General features: G+C 43.5%; 3 protein-coding genes across 3 annotated transcripts; 1 reads left to right on the top strand and 2 right to left on the bottom strand.

The window, feature by feature from the left end:
• Positions 1-41: 41 nt before the first annotated feature.
• Positions 42-10676, bottom strand: GATC (glutamyl-tRNA amidotransferase subunit C). Its single transcript, XM_077875920.1, has 4 exons — positions 10519-10676; positions 10267-10439; positions 2962-3065; positions 42-1415 (listed from the first exon to the last, which is right to left on the bottom strand). The coding sequence occupies exons 1-4, from the start codon at positions 10597-10599 to the stop codon at positions 1363-1365; spliced, it is 411 nt and encodes a 136-aa protein (XP_077732046.1). The 5' UTR covers positions 10600-10676; the 3' UTR covers positions 42-1362.
• TRIAP1 (TP53 regulated inhibitor of apoptosis 1) lies at positions 10658-13270 on the top strand. The gene is made up of 2 exons (XM_077875923.1): positions 10658-10842; positions 12024-13270. Exons 1-2 carry the CDS (start codon positions 10696-10698, stop codon positions 12105-12107), a joined length of 231 nt encoding a protein of 76 aa, XP_077732049.1. The 5' UTR covers positions 10658-10695; the 3' UTR covers positions 12108-13270.
• A 1166-nt stretch (positions 13271-14436) lies between these two features.
• On the bottom strand, positions 14437-16839 carry COX6A1 (cytochrome c oxidase subunit 6A1). The gene is made up of 3 exons (XM_077875916.1): positions 16449-16839; positions 16156-16298; positions 14437-14705 (listed from the first exon to the last, which is right to left on the bottom strand). Exons 1-3 carry the CDS (start codon positions 16552-16554, stop codon positions 14622-14624), a joined length of 333 nt encoding a protein of 110 aa, XP_077732042.1. The 5' UTR covers positions 16555-16839; the 3' UTR covers positions 14437-14621.
• Positions 16840-21577: the final 4738 nt, after the last annotated feature.

Raw genomic sequence — 21577 nt, 5'->3', positions numbered from 1 at the left:
AAAAAGTCATTGAGTTGTAGCGGCAGCTTGTACCCAATTGGTAAGGAGCAGGAATGGATAACTTTATTTGGGAACAAAGACAGTTGCTATGACAGTAATTTGAGAATCTCAATCCCAAGAGTCACTCAGGGTTATCTTAGAATGCAAAGCCAAGCTTATAAATGAAGCTGCCTTAAAGAAGAGGGAGCATTTAAGATAGGGTAAAGGAATATAAGAATAAAATAGACTGTAAAGTCACCAGTAGCATAAAGATCATTGGAAGACTCTTAAAACCCACTGTGGCAGTTTGGAGGGGAAAAAATATGCTTAAATTTTGGTTCTGTCACTTTTACCCCTAAATCTGTTTCACTTATCCTTGGTATTTGAGCTTTCTTAAAACACAAAACAAACCAAAAAACTCTTAGATTCTACTCCATTAGTAATCGTGGCGGAGATGGGGAAGCTACTGTGTTCCAGGCCCTGGGGCTTTTTTAAAAAGCCACTTTATTGAATTATGATTAACATGTAAAACGTTGTACTTATTTTATGTATACGATTTAGTGAGTTTGGGGTTAAGTGTATACCCATGAAAGCATCACCACCATCAAGGCTATAAACATATCCATCACCTCCCAAACTTTCCTCCTTACTTCTTTAAGATTTGTGTTAAGAACATTTAATATAAGATCTACTCTCTTGGCAAATTTTTAGTGTACAACATAGCACTGTTAGCTACCCCAGGGCTGTTTTTGTCATAAGTTCTTTTCAGAAAAACTGTAGCTGTGGCTAGGATCCCTTTCGCATGTAATCATTTTGTGGGATAGTGGATGATTGTAGGTTAGGAGTTGCCAAGCTGTAGAGTCTACTTTGAATACTCTTCAGATATTAGGAGAAAGTTAGCCTTCTGCTGGGAACAAAGTGGGCACCCAGGAACAAATTCGAGTTTGTTTAGTAAAGATACAAGGTTTCTTGGATTGATAGAAATAGCAACTAAAAAGTACAACACAGATTTTCACATAGTGATCAGATGCATTGTCTATAGTTACATCAATAGAAAAATTCATTTAAGTGCAGTTTGGTAGTCTGTTTGGGAGGAGATAAAGAAGGAGAACATCTTATACACTGAACAGTCTGTGAATAAAATACTTGATCCACTTCCTCGGAAAGTAACAATACCTCTTAAATCCAGTAGCAGCAGGAACTCATTGCCTTGTTTTGGCTAGATATTTCCCAATTCTGTCTTCAGAGAGTTAGTTATTAAAAAATACTTAACAGTTTTTTTCAGGTGACTGAAGAAAGTGGGCATATTCCTGTTCACAGTAACAAAAATACTATCTTTGGGCTTCCACATGTTCACAGGGTACCCCTTCCCAGAATAGCTACTCAGTTGTATGAAAAAGGCTCTTGCTCATCCTGCTTTGGCAAAGAGATATTACCTGTTTGAAAACAGTAACAAAAAAGAATGTTATAGCTGAGCCTGCTTTCCAACTGGTTCTACTGAGCTAACTTATCACTTGGTTTGTCATGAAAAATAAGCAATGCAAGTAAGTGTAGTTATTGTTTTTCTGACTTACCTGGAAGAATAACAGTTGTGAGTGAAGCCTAATAAATGCACACTTTTCAATAAGGAGCAGAGACAGTTATATGCATATAGGAGTGGAAAGAAAAACTAATGATTATGAATTCACTTTGTCTCCAGAAGCAAAGTCTGACATAGAGTTCTTTTTGAGAAATAGCATATGTGATCAATGGATATGTCTGCTAAAATAGTGACAACTGTCAGACTCTGAGAGATTATAAAATCTTTTTATCTCTTTCACAGTTAATTTGAGGTGCTTTAGTGAATCAGAAGCATGATTAAGAGTTGAGCGCACAATTTTTAAGCTTTCTTTCCCATCCTTGCTTCAAGCAAAGCTTTCCTTTAATTGGCTGGTCTTGATCAAAGAGGTAACAACCCCTGAGCCGAGGGGCTCATGTTTGTTTCCGAGGCTAGTTAAAATGGTTTTCTGAGGTGATCTCCTGAACCTGAAGGTGGTACTTGGAAAACCATCTACCTGAGTGCTCAAGCTAGTCCCATTCCCAAATATCCAGAAGGGTCCAGCAGTTCGGAAAATACATCTCTCTGCAGAGGCAATAAACAGTTCAACCCACCCAAGATTCTGGATTTTAGTATTAGCCCAGAGTTACTTTTAAGTTTTCATTTAAAATAGTCACAGTAAATTTTAAAGATGCAAATCTCAACACCAAGGTTTTAAGCTGATGGCTCACAGGATGCATCTGGCTTGCAGGTATGTTTTATTTACATGGTATTTTATTTTTTAAAAAATCTTTGAATTAGTTCCCATACTTAAAATTTGGAAATACCATATGCACATAAAAATGCCAGATGTCCAGGTTCTCAGGGAGAATGGGCTCATATTACTGCCTGGCACTGAATGAGCAGCAGTGAGTACTAACTGCCCCTTTAGGCAGAGCTCGAGCTCAGGATTTGGTACACTACACATGCCTCCCCACCCCGGTCCTGTTTTGCTCATTCCTATTACAGATTGGTTCCTAAAGGTGAGTGTGACCCTTTGACTCTACTGCCACCACCTTTTTTTTTTTTTCCACTTAATATATGTGGGTTTTTTCATTCCACTTTTATTGAGATAATTGACATGCAACATTGTTTAAGTTGTACAGACTTAATATATATAGCAAAATGATTGCCAGAACAAGATTAGTTAACATCCATCATCTCATATACAGTTTTTTCCTTGTGATAAGAACTTTTAAGATTACCTCTGAGCACCTTTCAAATACAGAATACAGTATTAACTATAGTCATTCTGCTATACATTGAAGTTTGTAAATTTTGACCACCTTCACCTAATTCACACATTATACATCTTAAAGTACTTTCATGTTGCAAATTTGGACCTATACTTTATATTCTTGGTTCACTTAGGTACAATCTATTAAACTACTTTGGGCAACACATACCTGGGGGTGCCACAAAATATTCCTCCACAACTCGATGGGCATTTTGTAGTAGTTCTTCAGCACAGTTGCCTTCTACCACATTGTCAGATCTCAAATACAGACATCTACAAAACCAGAAGCTCAAGGTTACCTTCTCAGAAAACAAGCTTCTGGGGCATTGGGTGGAGGGTCAAGAATGAGAGAAAATGAGTTATGGTCACTGCTCAATGATGGAGGAGCTATGGTCAGCAGTTGACCAAATCTCCATAGATTCTCAACCACTCAGGTAAGTGGTAATTATTCCTCAGGACCAATATGTTCAATAAATATTTTTGCATGATTACAATGGGTAAGCTGCTTCTGGAGGAGACAGGTAAGGCAATTACAGCACAATGTGTTAAGTCTAACAGGTAAGCAAAGCTTGCCAAGGGAGTAAGAAGGGGCACCTAAACCAGCCTGGATGAGGAATAGGTATTTAAAATAGGTGGTGTCATTGCTAAAGGGTGGGCAAGAAACCTCTGGATTGGGATGGGAAATGGACTTCCAGCAGGTGAAGAAACTTGCTCAAGAGTGGTTATAAATGACTTAAGGATATTAGGTCCTCAGTGTCAGGACTGGAATTAGCACAGTTTCATACCCCTAAGATGGGCTGTTTTTTCACTGCAGCCACTTTTGTGGACATGGAGGGCCTGCCCTTGACAGCTCAAGAATCTTCCATTCTGCTCTGGGCTTAGTGGCTTCATTAAAGTGTCCAGATGGTGAATTAGTGAAACCAAACAGAAGTTGAACATAACCTATGGGGCTTTACTGCTGTTTCAAGGTTTAAAAGTGCATGGCAATATGTCAGAGCCTGCTTCCAGATATATGGGCTGAAAAGTAAGTATTCTGCTCAGTCACTGATAGGGAAGCAGCCATGGTCTTTCTGCTTTGAGCTAGACATAGACTGAGGGCTTAAACCTAACAGGACAGAAGGGCAAGGACATGACATGAACATCCAGGCAAAGGCTGCAGAGGGTTAAGTTGTCATGATGATTCTTTTAGGAAAGGACTAGTTCTGTTTCTTTTGTGGCACCCACCCTAGGGCTAGACACAATAAGCACTCATGGTATGGACTGTAGAAAACTGCAGTCAGTTCCAGGATCTGGCACTGTCTTTTAACTCTGGCCTTGAACAAGTATGGATCTTTCCAGACCTTGACTTCCTTGCCAAAAAAGTGAAGGTTGCGCTTGATTTTTTTTTTTTAAACCATATGGGAGCTTATGAAAACTTGGAGAACAAAATAAAAATCATCTGTAAAGGTGACCATTGGACCTTCTGGAGTTTATATTTCTGCTGGGCGGTCTAACAAAATGGCTAACACTTGGGCTCCTGAGTCACAGGTGAATTCAAATCTTGGTGCCACACATGGCACTGTGCAAATTATACTCTCCATGTATCTGTTTCCTTATTTGTGGACTGCTTCATAGAACTGCTGGGAATGTTAAATGTTAAAGAACTGATAATCCAGGGCCTATATTCTCACTGCAATAAGAGGTGGGTGCTAAATAGCACCTGCTCCTTTCAGAAAGTTAGTGAACCTGGGCACACCTCAGTCCCCACTCCTCATTCAGAGTATACCTAAGCACTTAACCTGCTGTCATCATGAACTTCCTGCCTAGTCCCTACATAGTGGAGGCTGCTCATGGTTCCTGGGCTCTTAGAGTTTGATGAAGTGAGACTCTACTACCACCAACAGGTGCTTAAAAGGTACTGCTTCCTCACAGTAGATGTAATAGCAGTTGATTAATTCACTCATTTGATAATCAGATTTCCTATATAAGTAATGTTTCCAGAAGAAACTCCTTGAAATACCACACATTTTCACTTAATTGCTGTTTTTGATGGAGCTGTTTCCAGAAGAAACCCACACCTTCCTATTTTCATAATCATGGGCTATTGAACCCAGGGTCTCTGAGGGTGGCACATCAGTGGTTCACTTGGAAAATTGCTTAACTCAGAATCATGCAAAAAAAACTCCAAACAGGACCAGATGAACCCTTTAGGTGCTGATCAATTACACTGAATCTCACCTCATCTTTCACAGAGTTCTACAAGAGAATTTGGCTCAAATACTATAGGACACCCATTCTGATAATAAATCAACTATGGGCTAATATTAATTATGTACTATCCTGGGAAGTACTGAAAAAAAATCACTTGAGTTTTTATGTGTTCTGGTTCAGATGAAAATTCCTGGTTGAGGAAGGCTTCTGTGAACTAGGAATCCCTGTCCTCTAAAGCTAACAAAGCACTTTAACCAGTAACTGCAGGAAATTCTAATAAAAAGCAATTTAATGAAAAAAAAAAAAAAAGCAATTTAATGGAGAGCATTATGGCAGCACTAAAGAAGTGCTTATTGACCCTTGGACTGACCAGATAGGACAGCTCTGCTGCTGGTGTCGGGCTGCCAGGAGTCCTTTCTCTGGGCACCACTCTATTTCTATCTACAAGCTTCTTCCCTCCCTCCTAATGAATTTCTAGTTTTTTTTTTGTTTTGTTTTGTTTTGTTTTTTTAAACTTTTTTTTTTATTTATTTATGATAGGCACACAGAGAGAGAGAGAGAGGCAGAGACACAGGCAGAGGGAGAAGCAGGCTCCATGCACCGGGAGCCCGACGTGGGATTCAATCCCGGGTCTCCAGGACCGCGCCCTGAGCCAAAGGCAGGCGCCAAACCGCTGCGCCACCCAGGGATCCCTGAATTTCTAGTTTTATGCAGACTGGAAAGAGAGTTAAGAGGCTAAGAATTTTTGGTTCAGGGGCACCTGGGTGGCTCAGTGGTTCAGCGTCTGTCTTTGGCTCGGGTCATGATCCTGGGATCAGAGTCCCACATCAGGTTCCCCATAGGGAGCCTGCTTCTCCCTCTCCCTCTATCTGTGTCTCTTATGAATAAATAAAATATTTTTTTAATAAAATCTTTTTTTAAAAAAAGATGATTTGGTTCATATAAGATTCTGAGGGACACACCCTAAATACTGAAATATTTGGCCATAGGTCCTCATCTGAGTCAGAGTTGAAATGGGAGAAAATAAAGGTTCTAGGGTTGACTTTTTTTTTTTTTTAAGATTTTATTTATTCATAGAGACAGAGGGAGAGAGGGGCAGAGACACAGGCAGAAGGAGAAGCAGGCTCCATTCAGGAAGCCCTAGGGTTGACTTTTACACAGCATATCTAGAACAGTATTTGTGGGACTCCTAGGTGGCTCAGCGGTTGGGCATCTATCTTTGGCTCAGGGCCTGATCTCGGAGACCCAAATCGAGTCCCACCCACATGGGGCTTCCTGCATGGAGCCTGCTTCTCCCTCTTCCTGTGTCTCTGCCTCTCTTTCTCTTGTGTCTCTCTGAATAAGTAAAATATATATATTTCAAGTTCTGGGTTCCTTTACTACACACTACACCTGTGAAACTTTGGGGCATATTAGATAAACTTTCTGAGCCTCAGTTTCATTTACAAAGGAGATACTAGGGCAGCCCCAGTGGCTCAGCGGTTTAGCGCCGCCTTCAGCCCAGGGTGTGGTCCTGGAGACCCAGGATCGAGTCCCACGTCAGGTTCCCTGCATGGAATGGAGCCTAAATAAATCTTTTTAAAAATAAAAAAATAATAAATGAGATACTAGTATTTACCTTCCAGAGTTGTATGTGATAATTGAGACAATGCATATAAAATCTTAGCACCTGACACTAAGGGCACTAAATGGTTTTTTAGCTAAAACCAACAGATAGGGTTTTAATGGGCCAAGAGATTTCTAATAGCCAGTCAGTGCTTTTACACCTAGTGTGTCCTAAAATGGTTTAACACTTGTCTTAACTGGGTTCCATTTCAAACATTAGTGAGGCAATATGTTAATAAAAAAACAACAGTCCTGGGACGCCTGGGTAGCTCAGCAGTAGAGCATCAGCCTTTGGCTCAGGGCGTGATCCCGGGTCCAGGGATCGAGTACCACATGGGGCTCCCTGTGAGGTGCCTGCTTCTCCCTCTATGTTTCTCTCATGAATAAATAAAATATTTTTAAAAACAACAGTCCTATAAGTGCTACATCTCTAAAATGGAATAGTTAACTCAAACTGTTTTCCAAGTTTATGGGAAGACTGCAGATCACTGAATATGAAGTCACTATTCCAGCTACCAGATCCAAATCCCTCTTCATCTTTTTCAAACTCTTCTCTGAGCAATATTGGAGTTCCTTTATGGCTTCCCTCTACATGATCTCGGAAATTCTGTCTCCTCTTTGTGCTTCTATTCCCTCCTTTCCCAAGGATACTAATAAAGAACATTCAATGGGGTGCCTGGGTGGCACAGTTGGTTAAGCATCGGACTTTTGATTTTGGCTCAGGTGGTGATCTCAGAGTTGTGAGATTGAGCCCCACACTGGGCTCTACACTCAGTGTGCAGTCTGCTTGAGACTCTTACTACTACTTGCTCCGCCCTCCCTTCTCTCTCTCCCTAATAAGTAATATCTTTAAAGAACATTCAACAAACATTTACTGAGTGCTCAGTGTTAGATACTGAGAATATGATGAGTAATAACAGATAGTATTGCTCCCTGGAATTTGGATGAGCAGTAAGAGAGGGGGAGAGTCAAATATTACTCAAATATGGTGGAGTTTTTTTTTTTTTTTTTTTTTAGATTTTATTTATTCATGAGAGAGAGAGAGAGAGGCAGAAACATAGGCAGAGGGAGAAGCAGGCTTCCTCTGGGGAGCCCAATGCAGGACTCTATCCCACAACCCCTGGATCATGACCAGAGCCAAAGGCAGATGCTAAACCATTGAGCCACCCAGGTGGAGCTTTTGTCTTCATCCTGAAGAACACTGGAGAGGTACCCAAAGAGCTTGGGTAGGAGATGACCTCAGATTTCTATTTTGAAGTGCTATGTAATTTTGAGAAACTGTTGGACTTCTGTAGATCTGAGCATCAGATTACAAAATAAAGAATATAAAGGAACCAAAGACGAGGTGAGGATGGGAGGCTAGCAAGCACTTTACAAAGAGGTTATGATTACAGATAGGTCTGGCTCTCCTTATTGGTGCTAATGGCAGCTAATCTCTTTTGTTCCCATCTATACCATCTATATTGAGTGTCTTTTTTTTTTTTTTTTTTTTTTTAAACTAGGTTCCATGCCCAGCATGGAGCCCACTGGGGCTCAAACTCATACCCCATGATCAAAACCTGAGCTAAAGGGATCCCTGGGTGGCTCAGCGGTTTGGTACCTGCCTTTGGCCCAGGGTGTGATTCTGGGGTCCCAGGATTGAGTCCCACGTCGGGCTCCCTGCATGGAGCCTGCTTCTCCCTCTGCCTGTGTCTCTGCCTCTCTCTCTCTCTATGTCTATCATGAATAAATAAATAAAATCTTAAAAAAAAAACAAAAAAAACCTGAGCTAAAGTTAAGAGTTGGACACCTCAATAAGCCACGCAGGTTCCCCAAGAATGTTTTTTAATCCTATCAAGGGGGCACATGGGTGGAAAGGTTGAACCTCTGACTCTTGGTTTTCAGCTCAGGTTATGATCTTGGGGTCCTGGGAATAAGCCCCAAATCAGGCTCCCTCTTGAGTGGGAAGTCAGCTTGTTCCCTTCTCTCTCTGTTCCTCCCCACACCATGCCATGTGCCACACTCTAAAATAAATAAATCTTTTAAAAAATACCCCACCAAGGAAAGGGTAAGACAGGGGCATCTGGGTGGCTCGGTGGTTGAGCATCTGCCTTTGGCTCAGGTCGTGATCCCGGGGTCCTGGAATCAAGTTCCACATTGGGCTGCCCATGAGGAGTCTGTTTCTCTCTGCCTCTCTCCGTGTCTCTCAAGAATGAATACATAAAATCTTAAAAAAAAAAGGGGGGGGGGTTGGACAGAGCTGTAGACTGCTGGTCTTATGAAGTACATACCCATCCTTCCCAAGAAACTGTAGTCCCCAAACAGCAAAAACTCTGCTTTTCAAAAAAAGAGCATTTTCTTTAAAAATGTATTAAGATTTAGCAAAAATTGGTAGAAGTGGGGAGAGGCTGCACCCTTTTGGTATAACATTCACAAACTACTTTGTCAAAGACCTGCCCCTCCCTATTGCACTAACCACCTCACTTCTTGTGTTATTACTCTGGTCCTTTAGGTATTTGTGTTTTGCCCCTCAGTATAAAGTGAAAAGTAAGAACTTCCCTCTGCATTCCACTTTCTCTAATTGTTAACAGTTTCTTGCATGCTCTGAGGGAACAAAACTTAATGCATACACCAGAATATATCGAATAGATTATGTATAAAAGTATTGTTGGGGCAGCCCGGGTGGCTCAGCAGTTTAGCGCTGCCTTTGGCCCAGGGGGTGATCCTGGACACCTGGGATTGAGTCCCACATTGGGCTCCCTGCATGGAGCCTGCTTCTCCCTCTGCCTGTGTCTCTGCCTCTCTCTCTCTGTGTGTCTCATGAACAAATAAATAAAATCTTTTTAAAAAATTGTCAAATACGATGTATTTAACCATGAAGAACACCTAAACTGTTTCTGTTTGAGGGGTTATATTTTTTTAAATTAATTTAAGTAAACTTTACCCCAAGTGGGGCTCCAAATCATACCCTGGAGATCACTGCATGCTCTACCAACTGAAGTTGCTCCTTCTTGGGAGTGTTTTGTTGTTTTTTGTTTTGTATTATAAACAAAAACCTGAACACCAGTGCATACATCTTGATGTACTTTTACATATGTTTCCATAGGGAACCACTAGGTCAGAAAATATGTATAAGCCATATTTTGAGACAGGAATCCAACGAGCAAGTCAAATATAAGCACAAGAGACAAATCAACAAAAATAAGAAATGGAAGAAAATCCAACAGGATCAAGAGCGGTGACTGTTAAGGGAGAGGATATTTGGAGGAGAAGCCTTCCGGAGGAGATGAACTAAGACCTGCCAAGGAAACAGGCTGTCCAAGAAAAGGGGAATAGCAAACGCAAAGATCCTAGAAGAAACAAATGGGCACGTTGGAGAAACAGTAACGAAGCTAATGTAGCTGGAGTAAAAGAGCAGTGTGTCTGAGTGGAAGGTGGGGACTCTGTAAAGGCCTCAAAAGCGATGGTTACGGTTCCTCATCATACTGGGAGGCCTCGAGGACTTCAAACGGGAGTGACAGGATCCAAAATGAACAAAGGAAAGCATGAAACCACTTAACCCGTGGGGTGACCGTGGCAAGTTCGTGCATCTCGCTAAAGCTCTTTTCTCTTCTGTGAATAGACACTAATAATCGCCACCTCAAATGCCTGCGAAGGCGCCACCGGCAAAGCTTCGGGGTGCGCAGCCGCGAGTATTTACCTGTCCTCCAGTACAGATTCCATGGGCTCCACCCCACTCGTGTCCACGGCGCGGAGCCGGTCGGCAAAGGCGATGGCTTTCTCCAGCCGTGCCACGGCCTCTTGGCTGCCAAAGTCCACAAGCGCCAGACGCTCCAGGTGCTCGATCACCTGGGCCGAGACCCGGCCGTTACCCTGGGGGGAATGAGGTGGAGAATGAGGGTATCGAGTCCTGACTTGCTTCGCCACCCATTTAAACGCCCCCGGCCTTTACCTGAGGATCTGCCTTAGAGGTGAAACCCCGGCGCCAGGCCACCCAGGACCGAAGGCCAAACCTCACCGCCCGCGCCCACATTTCTCTCTTCGGTCGCCGTAGGGCGTCCTCACGTAAAGCCGAGCGACGCACTTTTGAGTGACGACATCAAAGTGCGCCGCTACCGCCTCCGCCGCCATGAATAGCGTAGGGGAGGCCTGCACCGACATGAAGCGCGAGTACGACCAGTGCTTCAATCGCTGGTTTGCCGAGAAGTTCCTTAAAGGGGACGGCTCCGGAGACCCGTGCACCGACCTCTTCAAGCGCTATCAGCAGTGTGTTCAGGTGAGCCCTTAGGCGGCCAGGGCCCTTTCGTCTCTATCCCCTGGCTCCTGGTTCTCCTGCGGTGTCCCCGGCCACACGCGCAGTACCTGGCGGAAGTTGGGGTGGGAAGGATTTGAAGAAAAGCCTCAGTGAGGGCAGTGGCAGGGGCTTTCTCCCCACCATCAGCACTAAGGCCACCCGGTATCTCTCTGAATGACAAATGTTTTTACAATGCTTTACGTTTTACGGAGCACAGGAACATCCTTTGGTTCATTTGGTGCTCAAACTCATAAAGTGGGCATAGTTGTTCATATTTTTATACATGGAACGTTTATGCCCCCAAATAGGAAGTGATTAGTTCAAGTTCACCAGAATCATTTCCTTGATTTTTGAGGTGGTGCACTGTTCCACTATTGTTGGGGGGGGGGGGGGGCGAAGCGGGGTGTTGGCCTGAGCTGTTAGACCTGAGGGTCTCATTTTGTTGTAATTCCTTTGTCCTGTTCTCTCTCTCAACCCGCTAGGAAATTTTCATTCCAGCTCAATGAATGTGAAACTGCTTTGGATTTTAAGAACCGCACTGAGCACAGCACTCCCAATTAGTTAACTTAAAACATCTTCAGGGTCATTACAAGTTGGTATCTGTATCCCATTTACAGATAGGAAAGTGAGACTTGCTCAGGTTCACTTAGCCAGAAAGTCCTGGAACTCAGGTTTAAATTTGTGTCTGTCATAACAGTAGAAAACTGTTTAAATTCCACGTATGAAACATGGACGACTCATCACAATTCCTTTTTTTTTTTTTTTTTAAGATTTTATTTATTTATTTGGCAGAGAGAGAGAGAGAGAGAGCCTGCACACAAGCAGGGGGAGCAACAGAGGGAGAAGAAGCAGGCTCCCCACTGAGCAGGGAGCCCAATGTGGGGCTCAATCCCAGGACCCTGAGATCATGACCTAAGCTGAAGGCAGACACTTAACTGACTGAGCCATCCAGGAGTCCCTCATCACAATTCCTTTCCAATCTCTTCTTTGGCCTTACATTTAATTTCTCTGTAATGGTACTTGGGTTAAAAAGAGTACAAGTGTTGAATCATGGTTGGGTGGCCTTTTGGTGTGATCTGATTTACTTCTGTACCATCATATTTACAAAGTTTGGTCCTCAGGCTTCGTATAGACCTGTATCATGTGTTTTCTTCTCCCGTCAGAAAGCAATAAAGGAGAAGGAGATTCCCATTGAAGGACTGGAATTCATGGGCCATGGCAAAGAAAAGCCTGAAAGCTCTTCTTGAACTTGACAGTCACCTTGAAAATAGACTCCTCCAATCAGGAAATTGAGGACACTGGATCTCATCAATTAAGGCCATGAAAAATAGCCATTGATTTGATGAGGAGTTTAGGAGGAAGTTTTCTTTTCTCCTTGATTTCCTCTCACTTGTAAAAGATGATGAACCATCACTCTTTGCTTTGAGATGATTTCTCACTCGTGCTGTGGCATCTTGCAGGAACCTCACCTGCTAAAACTGAATGATTTCTTGGGATTATGGTTGCAATACTTGGTCTAGGATCAGCTTTAAATATCCTTTGTGTGTAAATACTGATAAACTTGTCAGGATGATCAGGGTTGCCTGACCTCTTGAGTTTGCTTCAAAGGACATTAGGTAGATTGTACTAGGATTATTATTCATGGAAGCAACTGGTTAGGATCTCTCTTCTCTCAGGGAGCCAAGGCTCTGAAAAGGGATTCCAGCACAACGGTTTTAAACTGGGGAACGGTTTTATTTTTATTTAACAACTTTTAAAATTGCTGGTGGACTGGGTTAGCCAAGAGGAAGACAGCCTTAAGAGTTCCTTGCCTTAAGAAAAGGTGTCAGATTTCTGATTAAGGTGTGAAAGCTTGAAGAATGTTGCAGTACACACACCATTTCAGAGCTCATAGTATAGTTTAGGAATTAAGATCCTTGGAGTAACAATGGAAGAAGATCCTAAATTGCAGAGATTTACTGTTCCCAGCTTTCAGCCCAAGTCAATTAATTAGGTCTACCTATATTACCATAAAACTGCCAAAATGCTGCATCTGATTAAATGGGACAAGAGTTTGTTTTATTTGCCTTGTGTACCCACCCTGCCCTCCAATGTCTGTAATCATGAAGACGGAATAAATTGTAACATTTAGTTTCATTATTTGCCCCTGGAGAACTCTGCACTTTACAGAACAAGTATTACACTGTAACCCTATATATCCCATATATTGGGGTGGGTGGGTGTTATAACTTAAAGGTGAAGAAAAAGTGAAGATTTATATAAGGTAGTGTGCTAAAACAATTAGAAACATCATTGATTTCTAAAATTTATTCCTAGAGCAAGCGACGTAAATATGCTTCTATAACTGCACAAAAGATGTCAGGATCAGGTGAGCATTTACACACTTTGGAAAGTTAGGTAGCCACCAAAATTGCAGGTCTTGAGTAATTTGGTTCAATGATATCCACCCAATATGGTATAAAACAATTTACAGAAGGTGGAAATTGTATTATCCTCTCTCCTGTGGTTAGATCACAAAATGGTAAAGATGGCAGGGATCCTTTTTTTCTTACTATAAAAGGCTTTCACACCCTGTGTTTCTATATGTCTCACCTTTGTGGTACTAGTTTACTATATGTACTATGCAATACCAAAACCTGGTAGCTTCTTGAATCTTAGTATAAAACCAGTTGAGCTTCAAGAATAAAACACTCCAAGCCAACCATGTTCTTTCATTGTAATTGCTACTGAAGGAGTAATTTTTTCTGATTGTTCTTTTTCTTAAGGAGAGGGAGAGAAGAGAATCTTAAAAGCAGGCTTCACATAGCATGGAGTCCAGTGCAGGGCTCAATCTCACAAATCTTAGATCATGACCTGAGCTGCAATCAAGAGTTGGACGCTTAACCTACTGAGCCACCCAGGAGCCCAATTGTTCTTCGTTATATTTTGACTTCATCCTGCCCATAAAGTGACTCCAACTATCTCAGCTACTTCAAGATTAATTTTGAAGAGAAATTAAGTGCTCTTTTAAGGGTGATTTTGTTACTGTTACTATTGTTTCTCCCTAATTCTTAATGCTACAGGAAGGTTTTAAATCCAGAAACAAATAAAGCTAATGCTATATGGAGAAATGTGTCATACTGCCTTTATTTCTCCAAGAGTTCCTAATCCTTTCACCCTTCAGGGTGCTGAGAGAAGACTCCAAGATGAGAACTTGACACTTTTGGAGACAATTACCTGACTATAGGGAGTATTCTTCAGCAAATGCTGGTATAATGGGACAAGAGAAAGCTAGGACACAGAAAGTATTTCCTCTGGAAAATCCAAGATACCCTTTTCTGTAAATTGCACATATTCTACTGGCGGCCACTCAATATTTTTGCCATCCAAAGTCTGTCAGGACCCAATCTTGATACTTAAATTAGCTCCACTTACGGTCCCTTTGCTTTACCCACCCCCAGACATAAGAAACCAAGGACAAGCCTGTTATAAACAATGTTATCCAGAGGCCTGTATGCAGCAGCCATAAACCTTCATTACATAAAAATAACCTTAATGCTGATTTTGGAGGGAAAAACAAAGAATACAACTCTCAGATCATGGACCAATCTAAGTTATTTATTTAAGCCATCTCCTGCCATAAGCAAAAGGATGGAGGATCAGTATACTGGTCATCAAAGTAAGGAAGGTAAGCTTAAGGTCCCATATACTTTTCTGGTCCGTGTGCAGTCATGGTCCAAACCAGTCCTGTGGTCCCCACTGGGTGGTGGTCCAGGTTCTGTTTATTCATCTTCATAGCCAGTTGGAAGTGGATTCACGTGAGAGTTATGGAATAGAGTATGATTACCATCTCCCCAGGGAAAGGGCTGTGGAGTGAAGATGTCAATTAGCAATTCCAGAAAAGAATTCATAAACAGCACTGCCATGAACTGCTTAAGATAAAGGGGAAGTGACAGACAATACATAACAACAAAATGGTAATTAGTCCTTTAACTACTGGCGTATTTCAGCCTTCCTGTAATTTAATGGAGCTCTCTTATAACTTCCAGGAGAGCCTTTAAAGTAGACAGTAGGAAAAGCAACCTCAAGTTCATTATTCATAAGCCTCTCCCTGGCAATTAGCCTATCAGTGCAATGTTTATGAAAGTATAATCCACACATGATCTGTATCAGAATGGTAGAGGTAGGTAAATGAGAGGAGATGCTTACTTAAATGCAGACTTCTGGGCTTTATTCCAGACCTAAAATAAACCTCTGGATTGGAAACTGCAACCTACCCTCCTCAATTTTTTTTTTTTTTTAAAGATTTGAGACAGAAAACGAGAGAGCATGAGCAGAGGGGAGGGGCAAAGGGAGGAGAAGAAGCAGATTTCCTACTGAGCAGGGAATCACCTGAATTGTATCTAACTTAACCCACTGAGCCACCCAGGCACCTCACCCTCAATGTTTTTGCTCACTGTCTTTGAAAAACAATGCTATAGGGCAGTGGTTTCCAACCGTGGATTTTGCTCCTCCAAGGACATTGGGCAGTATCTGGAGACATCTGACACAGCACATCCAGTGGGCAAAGGTTGAGGATGCTGTTAAATATCCCAGGACTCACAGGATAGCCCCTTGCCCCAACAAGAATTATCCAGCCCCAAATGTCAATAGTACTGAGACTGATAACCCTGCTATATGGTTTTTACATCTATTGTACAAAGGTGGGAGTGGGGCTCAGACTCAAAAAATTCTTTCAGAATCTAAGAATCTAGCTTAAGTTGTTATAAGGCCAGTCCCATCTCCTCTAAGTCATGTAATAATTATTAAAGAGCCAGACGGGCCTCTTGTTAAGAATACTTACAACAAGCAATGGAAAACAAATGCATTGCATCTACATCAACAGCAAGGATAAAACACTTGAGAAAATAACTAGCAGAGGTCGGAATAGGAAAAGCTGTTAGTTTCCTCATTATGCAGCTAGTACCTGCCAGATGCCCAGGTCGTAGAAGGGTAAACCACGTTCCCATTTTGCCACTTTAAGGGAGATTCCCAAACATCCAAGTCTCATACAACCGACAACCGTTTCGGGACAGTATCAGAAAGCAGAGATGGGATGGATCAGAAAAGGAAAACTGAAGGACTCTTATTGTATGACCTTGAAAAAGAAAACAGATGTGACCCCCCCCAAGGCTGTTACTTTCCCATAAAACCGGAGAAAATAAAAATTTGTAAGAATTATATGATAAATTGTACACGATCATAGAGAATTAAGAACTTGGACTAGGCATTTGTAATAAAAGGAGAACGGATACTCGAAAGCCTACAAAGGCGTACCTTGGACCTGATGCGGAGATGGGGGTAGGCGATGAACTCAGGTCTCTCGTGCTCTCCGTGATGCGACTTCAGGAAGACGTTCAGCATGCTCACTCCCACGCCAGGGAGCGCTACGAAGTAGGTGAGGGCCTTCCACATGCGAGCTGTGGAGGGGGCACGACTCTTAGGCCTGGTGTGGGGACCCAGCCCGAGGCTCGCCTCCCCCACTCCAAGTCCTCAAGCCAAGGTCACAGTCCTGCCCTGCCTCGCTCGAGTGGGGCTGAGGCCCGCCCCGCCAACCGCAGCTCCAGTACCTGAGCCCTCCTCGCCGTGGGCGCCGCTCGACATGGACCGCCCCAGGGGTGCTCCGGACCGACCTAGCAGCCCAGAGAGCCGGAACACAGCCGCCGCCGACGCCATTATCGACCTGGACAGCCTCAACGCCGGAAGCGGAAGTGGAAAATGGGCTGGGGGTGGGACCACAACCCAAAAGCAAGCTCCTATTGGGCGGAGCCTTAACGCAAGTAGCCTGCGTACTATCCTCCCGGCTGTCGGAGTCCCAGTTAAAATCCTCAGAGCCACCAGTTTTGAGGGAGCATGCGCTCTGCACCTCCTCCTCCTACTGTTCCCACCCTGGTGAGGCGAGGCGAGGATAAGTACGAAAGGGGGATTTATGGAGGGCGCTCCGGCGTCCGGAAGCTGTGTCTTAGTTGGAGTCTGCGGACAGCAGCTGGAGGTTCCGAGCTCAGACCACCCCGTTCCTCCCCCTCCTGTGACGTCATTTTTCATCGCACTTGACACAATCGTCGTCATCGTTATTATGTTTGTCTCTCCTACTAGAATATGAACTCTATGATACCAGAGTTTTCCATAGCAGCCTTCCCAGAGCCTGGAATTGCAGGGACTCAATACAAATGAATGAGTGAGTGAATGAATGAGTAGCAACGGGAACCAGGAGGAGCCCTTGGAATCCAGAAAATCTGGATTTTATTTTATTTTTTAAAGATTTATTTATTTATTCAGAGAGAGCAAGACAGAGGCAGAGACACAGGGCAGAGGGGGAAGCAGGCTCCATGCAGGAAGCCCGACGCGGGACTCGATCCCGGGTCTCCAGGATAACACCCCGGGCTCCAGGCGGCGCTAAACCGCTGCCCGAAAATCTGGATTTTAATTCCGCCTCAACATCCTTAACTTTTGGCTTCTTTAGTCATGTTAGCCTTCTCTCCATTGAAACTCGAAGCAAAAATTAACATCTGTTTTGTCTCTTCAAACCCCCTTCCCCCACTTCTTCCTTTTTCTCCCTTCTACTCCTCTAAAGACAGTTTTAAAAATTAAAATTAGGGGCACCTGGGTGGCTCAGTGGTTGAACATCTGCCTTTGGCTCAGGTCATGATCCCTGGGGTCCTGGGATGAGTCCTTCATCAGGCTCCCCGCATGGAGCCCGCTTCTCCCTCTGCCTGTGTCTCTGCCTTTCTCTGTGTGTCATGAATAAATAAAATCTAAAAAACAAACAAACGAACCCAGAGTAGGGGAACAAACAAGAACTCCAGTGTGGGAAGACTAGATTCACATTTTGTTTCCATTCCTTACACCCTGTGACTTTGGGCAAATAAGGTAAAATAAATGTTGTAAGGCTATGCAGTTTCACGAAGACAAAAATTTAGGGTCATGCTACCAGAGAGTTACAATCTGATGTCGCATTAGATCTCCCTTTCTCTGAGTAGGCCGGGTTTTTTTTTTTTTTTTTTTTAAGATTTCATTTATTCATGAGAGACACACAGAGAGAGAGAGAGAGAGAGAGAGGCAGAGACACAGGCAGAGGGAGAAGCAGGCTCCATGCAGGGAGCCGGACGTGGGACTCGATCCCGGGTCTCCAGGATCAGGCCCTGGGCCAAAGGCAGCGCTCAACCCCTGAGCCACCCGGGCTTAGGCTGGGTTTTTACATATTATGGTACGCCATGTGATACATCAAGATTGTCAAATCCCTAGACATCCTCAAACACAGCCAAATGGTACATGAGGCTCCATAGTATGGCCATGGAAAGGGTCCAAGCTCAAGGATCAGGAAATCCTAGGTTCAAATCTTCGGTTTGCCACCAACTGTTTACTCTTCCCTAAAATGGGAATGTAATACCCATTTATTCATCCCTTTATCTAATAAATATTTATCAGAACCCAGCTCTACTTTGGGAAGTTACTCAGCCTCCACCTATAATATAATAATGAGATTTCATTTAATAAATATTAACTAAGGTGCCTACTATGTGCCAGCCATGGGTGGTAGGAACTCCAGGCATAAGATCTCTCTCATTTAACTTACATTCTAGTGGTGGAGAAAGGATTAAATGAAAAATGTCTGGGATGCCTGGGTGGCTCAGCAGTTTGGCACCTGCCTTCGACCCAGGGCATCATCCTGGAGTCTCGGTATCAAGTTCCACATCGTGTTCCTTGCATGGAGCCTACTTCTCTCTCTGCCTGTGTCTCTGCCTCTCTCCTACTCTGTGTCTCTCATGAATAAATAAATAAAATCTTTTTTAAAAAGAAAAATGTCTGAAATATATTAAAGATTCAACAAATATTCATTTTCTCATAGGGCTTTTGTACACTTTGCAGTGTGGTACTGCTAAGTAAAGATTCTATCATGTGCTTGGCTCACAGCACATACTTGAGCATGATGCTTATGATGTTATTGCCAGGTATGCTCAACATTTCTGAAGCCTCAGGTGTTTGAGTTTGGACAACCCAGGAACCCAAAATCATCAATAAAAAGAATAGCTAATATTTATTGGGCATTTATTTTGTGCCCATATCCATGGTAAGGACTTTACACAAATTGCCCTCTCCACCTCACTAACTGATCACTCCATTCTTCAAGTTAAACACTTGGGAGTCATCTTTGATTCTTCTCTCTCTCTCTCTTTCACACACACACACACACACACACACACACACTTTATATCCAGTCCATCAACAAATCCTGCCAGCTCTTCCTTCAGGCACATCCAGAATCTGACCATTTCCTACTCCCCATTGTTACCAATCTGATCAAAGATGTCCTCACCTCTCACCTAGACAACCACCATGGCCTCCCTGACTCGTCTTCCTGCCACCTGGTCCCCCTACAGTCTATTGCCTAAATGGCAATCAGAAGGATTCTTAAAAAAAAAAAAAAAAAAAAGATTTTATTTATTTATTCATGAGAGACACACACAGAGAGAGAGGCAGAGACACAGGCCGAGGGAGAAGCAGGCTCCATGCGGGGAGCCTGATGTGGGACCCCACCCCAGGACTCTAGGATCGCGCCCTGAGCCGAAGCGACACCCAACCGCTGAGCCACCCAGGTGCCCCCTAGAGGGATTCTTTAAAGTCTGTCAGATCATCTTCCTCTCTGGCTCGAAATCCTTCCATGGCTTCCATCTCATTCAGAGTAAATACCCAAGTCCTTAGAATAGGCTAGTCCTATACACCCTACCCCCGGCCACCTCTCTCACACCATACTTTCTCCCTACCTCTTGCCCATTTCACTCCAGCTACATTGGCTTTCTTGCCTTTCCTTGGACATGCCATGCATGCCTCTGCCTCAGGACTGCTGCACATGCTCATTTCTCTGCGTAGAAGAGTTTTCTCCCTGATGGCCCCATGAATTACTTCTTCATTTCACTCAGGGGTCTACTCAGAAGTCATCTCAGCAGAAAGGCCTTCCCAGACCACCCAGAAGTGAAATGACTCCATCCCACTCTGACACTTTATCCTCCTGCTGTGCCTTATCTATCTTCATGGCACTTACCACCATCTGCTGTATTAAATATTAATTGCTTTATTGTCTGTTTTCCTTCACCAAACACCATGGAGCAAGGACTATGTTTTGTTCACCAGTATGACCTCAGTACTTGGCCCATGATAGGTATTGGGCCTATCACTAACTGAATACACATTAATCCCAACCAAGATCCTGTGAATTAAATACTATTCTACCCACTTTTCACAGAAGGAAACTGAGACTCTGGGAGGTGTAGGAAATTGCCCAGAGTCAGAACTAATTTAGACAAGTGGTGGACCCAGGCAGTTTGGGACTCAAGCCAGTTCTTTTAACCTCAAAGGCATAGAGGCTTTGCTTTAGGTGAAATGATATCAAGCCCAAGAGTTCATGCTGATCTGAGGCTCTGAAAAGAAAAGGAATAACTGTTTGATTTCTGACATCAGTGGGTTTGGAAAGAAAAATCTTTCAAGTTATGGGGTCCTTGAGAATGGACAGAACCATCAAATGTGTCCTCAGGGTACTGAACTGGCAGTTCTCAGCTTGTGCTGCCTCTCACAGTGACCCCCAGGGCACCAGGCCTCTCTGTGCAGGGAGCCTCCCCAAGGCCATGGCCAGCCAGGCCTGGATTTGACGTCATCCTCCCTGGCAGCTGGTGATGTTTATTCTCATGTTGAAGCCACTAAGGTCTCTGATGCTCTATTTCCTTGAAGCAGGGAGCTGGCAGGTGGACATCCCAATCCTGGGGGCGGCTGATGAGGGGAGGCATTGTTGTCAGACTGGGGGAGGCTGCCTAGCCAAGGACAGGGCTTGCTTAGGGAAAAGCTTATCTGGGGGTATCCTGCCTGCTATTCCTAACATGGTTTTTCCCAATAAGAGCACCTCCAGGAACCAATAAATATTTGTCTGCTAAGAGACTAATCCTACGAGAAAGCACTGAAACATTTTTCCAAGCACACTGCAGGGGAAGCCAGGGTGTTATGACTACCACCTCCATCTTCTGAATAACTTATCTGAGCTGTTCAGCATCATTAGTTCATTTAATTAGGGTCTCAACTATGTCCTTGGACGAGGGTGACAGAACTGACCCTCATGGAACACCCAGTCTAGAGGGAAAGACTGAAAAGTAGGCAGTTATTACAACCAGCACGCTGGGTTCTACAATGGGAGGCAGTGCAGCATGGATCTTGGTGTCAAGTTCAAGTCTCACTTCTGCTACTCACCTATGTAATCAAGGGGAAGTCATATTACGCCTTAGATTCTCCACCTGTGAATCAGAGTTATTAACAGAATAATAGTTATTAGCTAACATTTATTAAGCACTTACCATGTACTGGGCCCTTCACATGTACAACAGTCCTATGAGATAGGTGCTATTCTTATTCCTGTTTTGCAGATGAGGAAACTGAGGTACAAAGGGAGGTTAAGTCATTTGCCTAAGTTTCACAGCCCTCTAAGTGATTGATTGAGCCAGGATTCAAATCCAGAAAGTCTAGCCTTAACGTTTGCATGTTTTTTTTTTTTTATTTGTGATAGTCACAGAGAGAGAGAGAATGAGGCAGAGACACAGGCAGAGGAGAAGCAGGCTCCATGCACCAGGAGCCCGACGTGGGACTCGATCCCGGGTCTCCAGGATCGCGCCCCGGGCCAAAGGCAGGCGCCAGACCGCTGCGCCACCCAGGGATC

The sequence above is a fragment of the Canis aureus genome, chromosome 27, assembly GCF_053574225.1.
Source record: "Canis aureus isolate CA01 chromosome 27, VMU_Caureus_v.1.0, whole genome shotgun sequence".
NCBI classification, from domain to species: Eukaryota; Metazoa; Chordata; class Mammalia; order Carnivora; family Canidae; genus Canis; species Canis aureus.
Note: the sequence above shows the minus strand (reverse complement) of the source record. Positions and strands in the feature narration are given on the sequence as shown.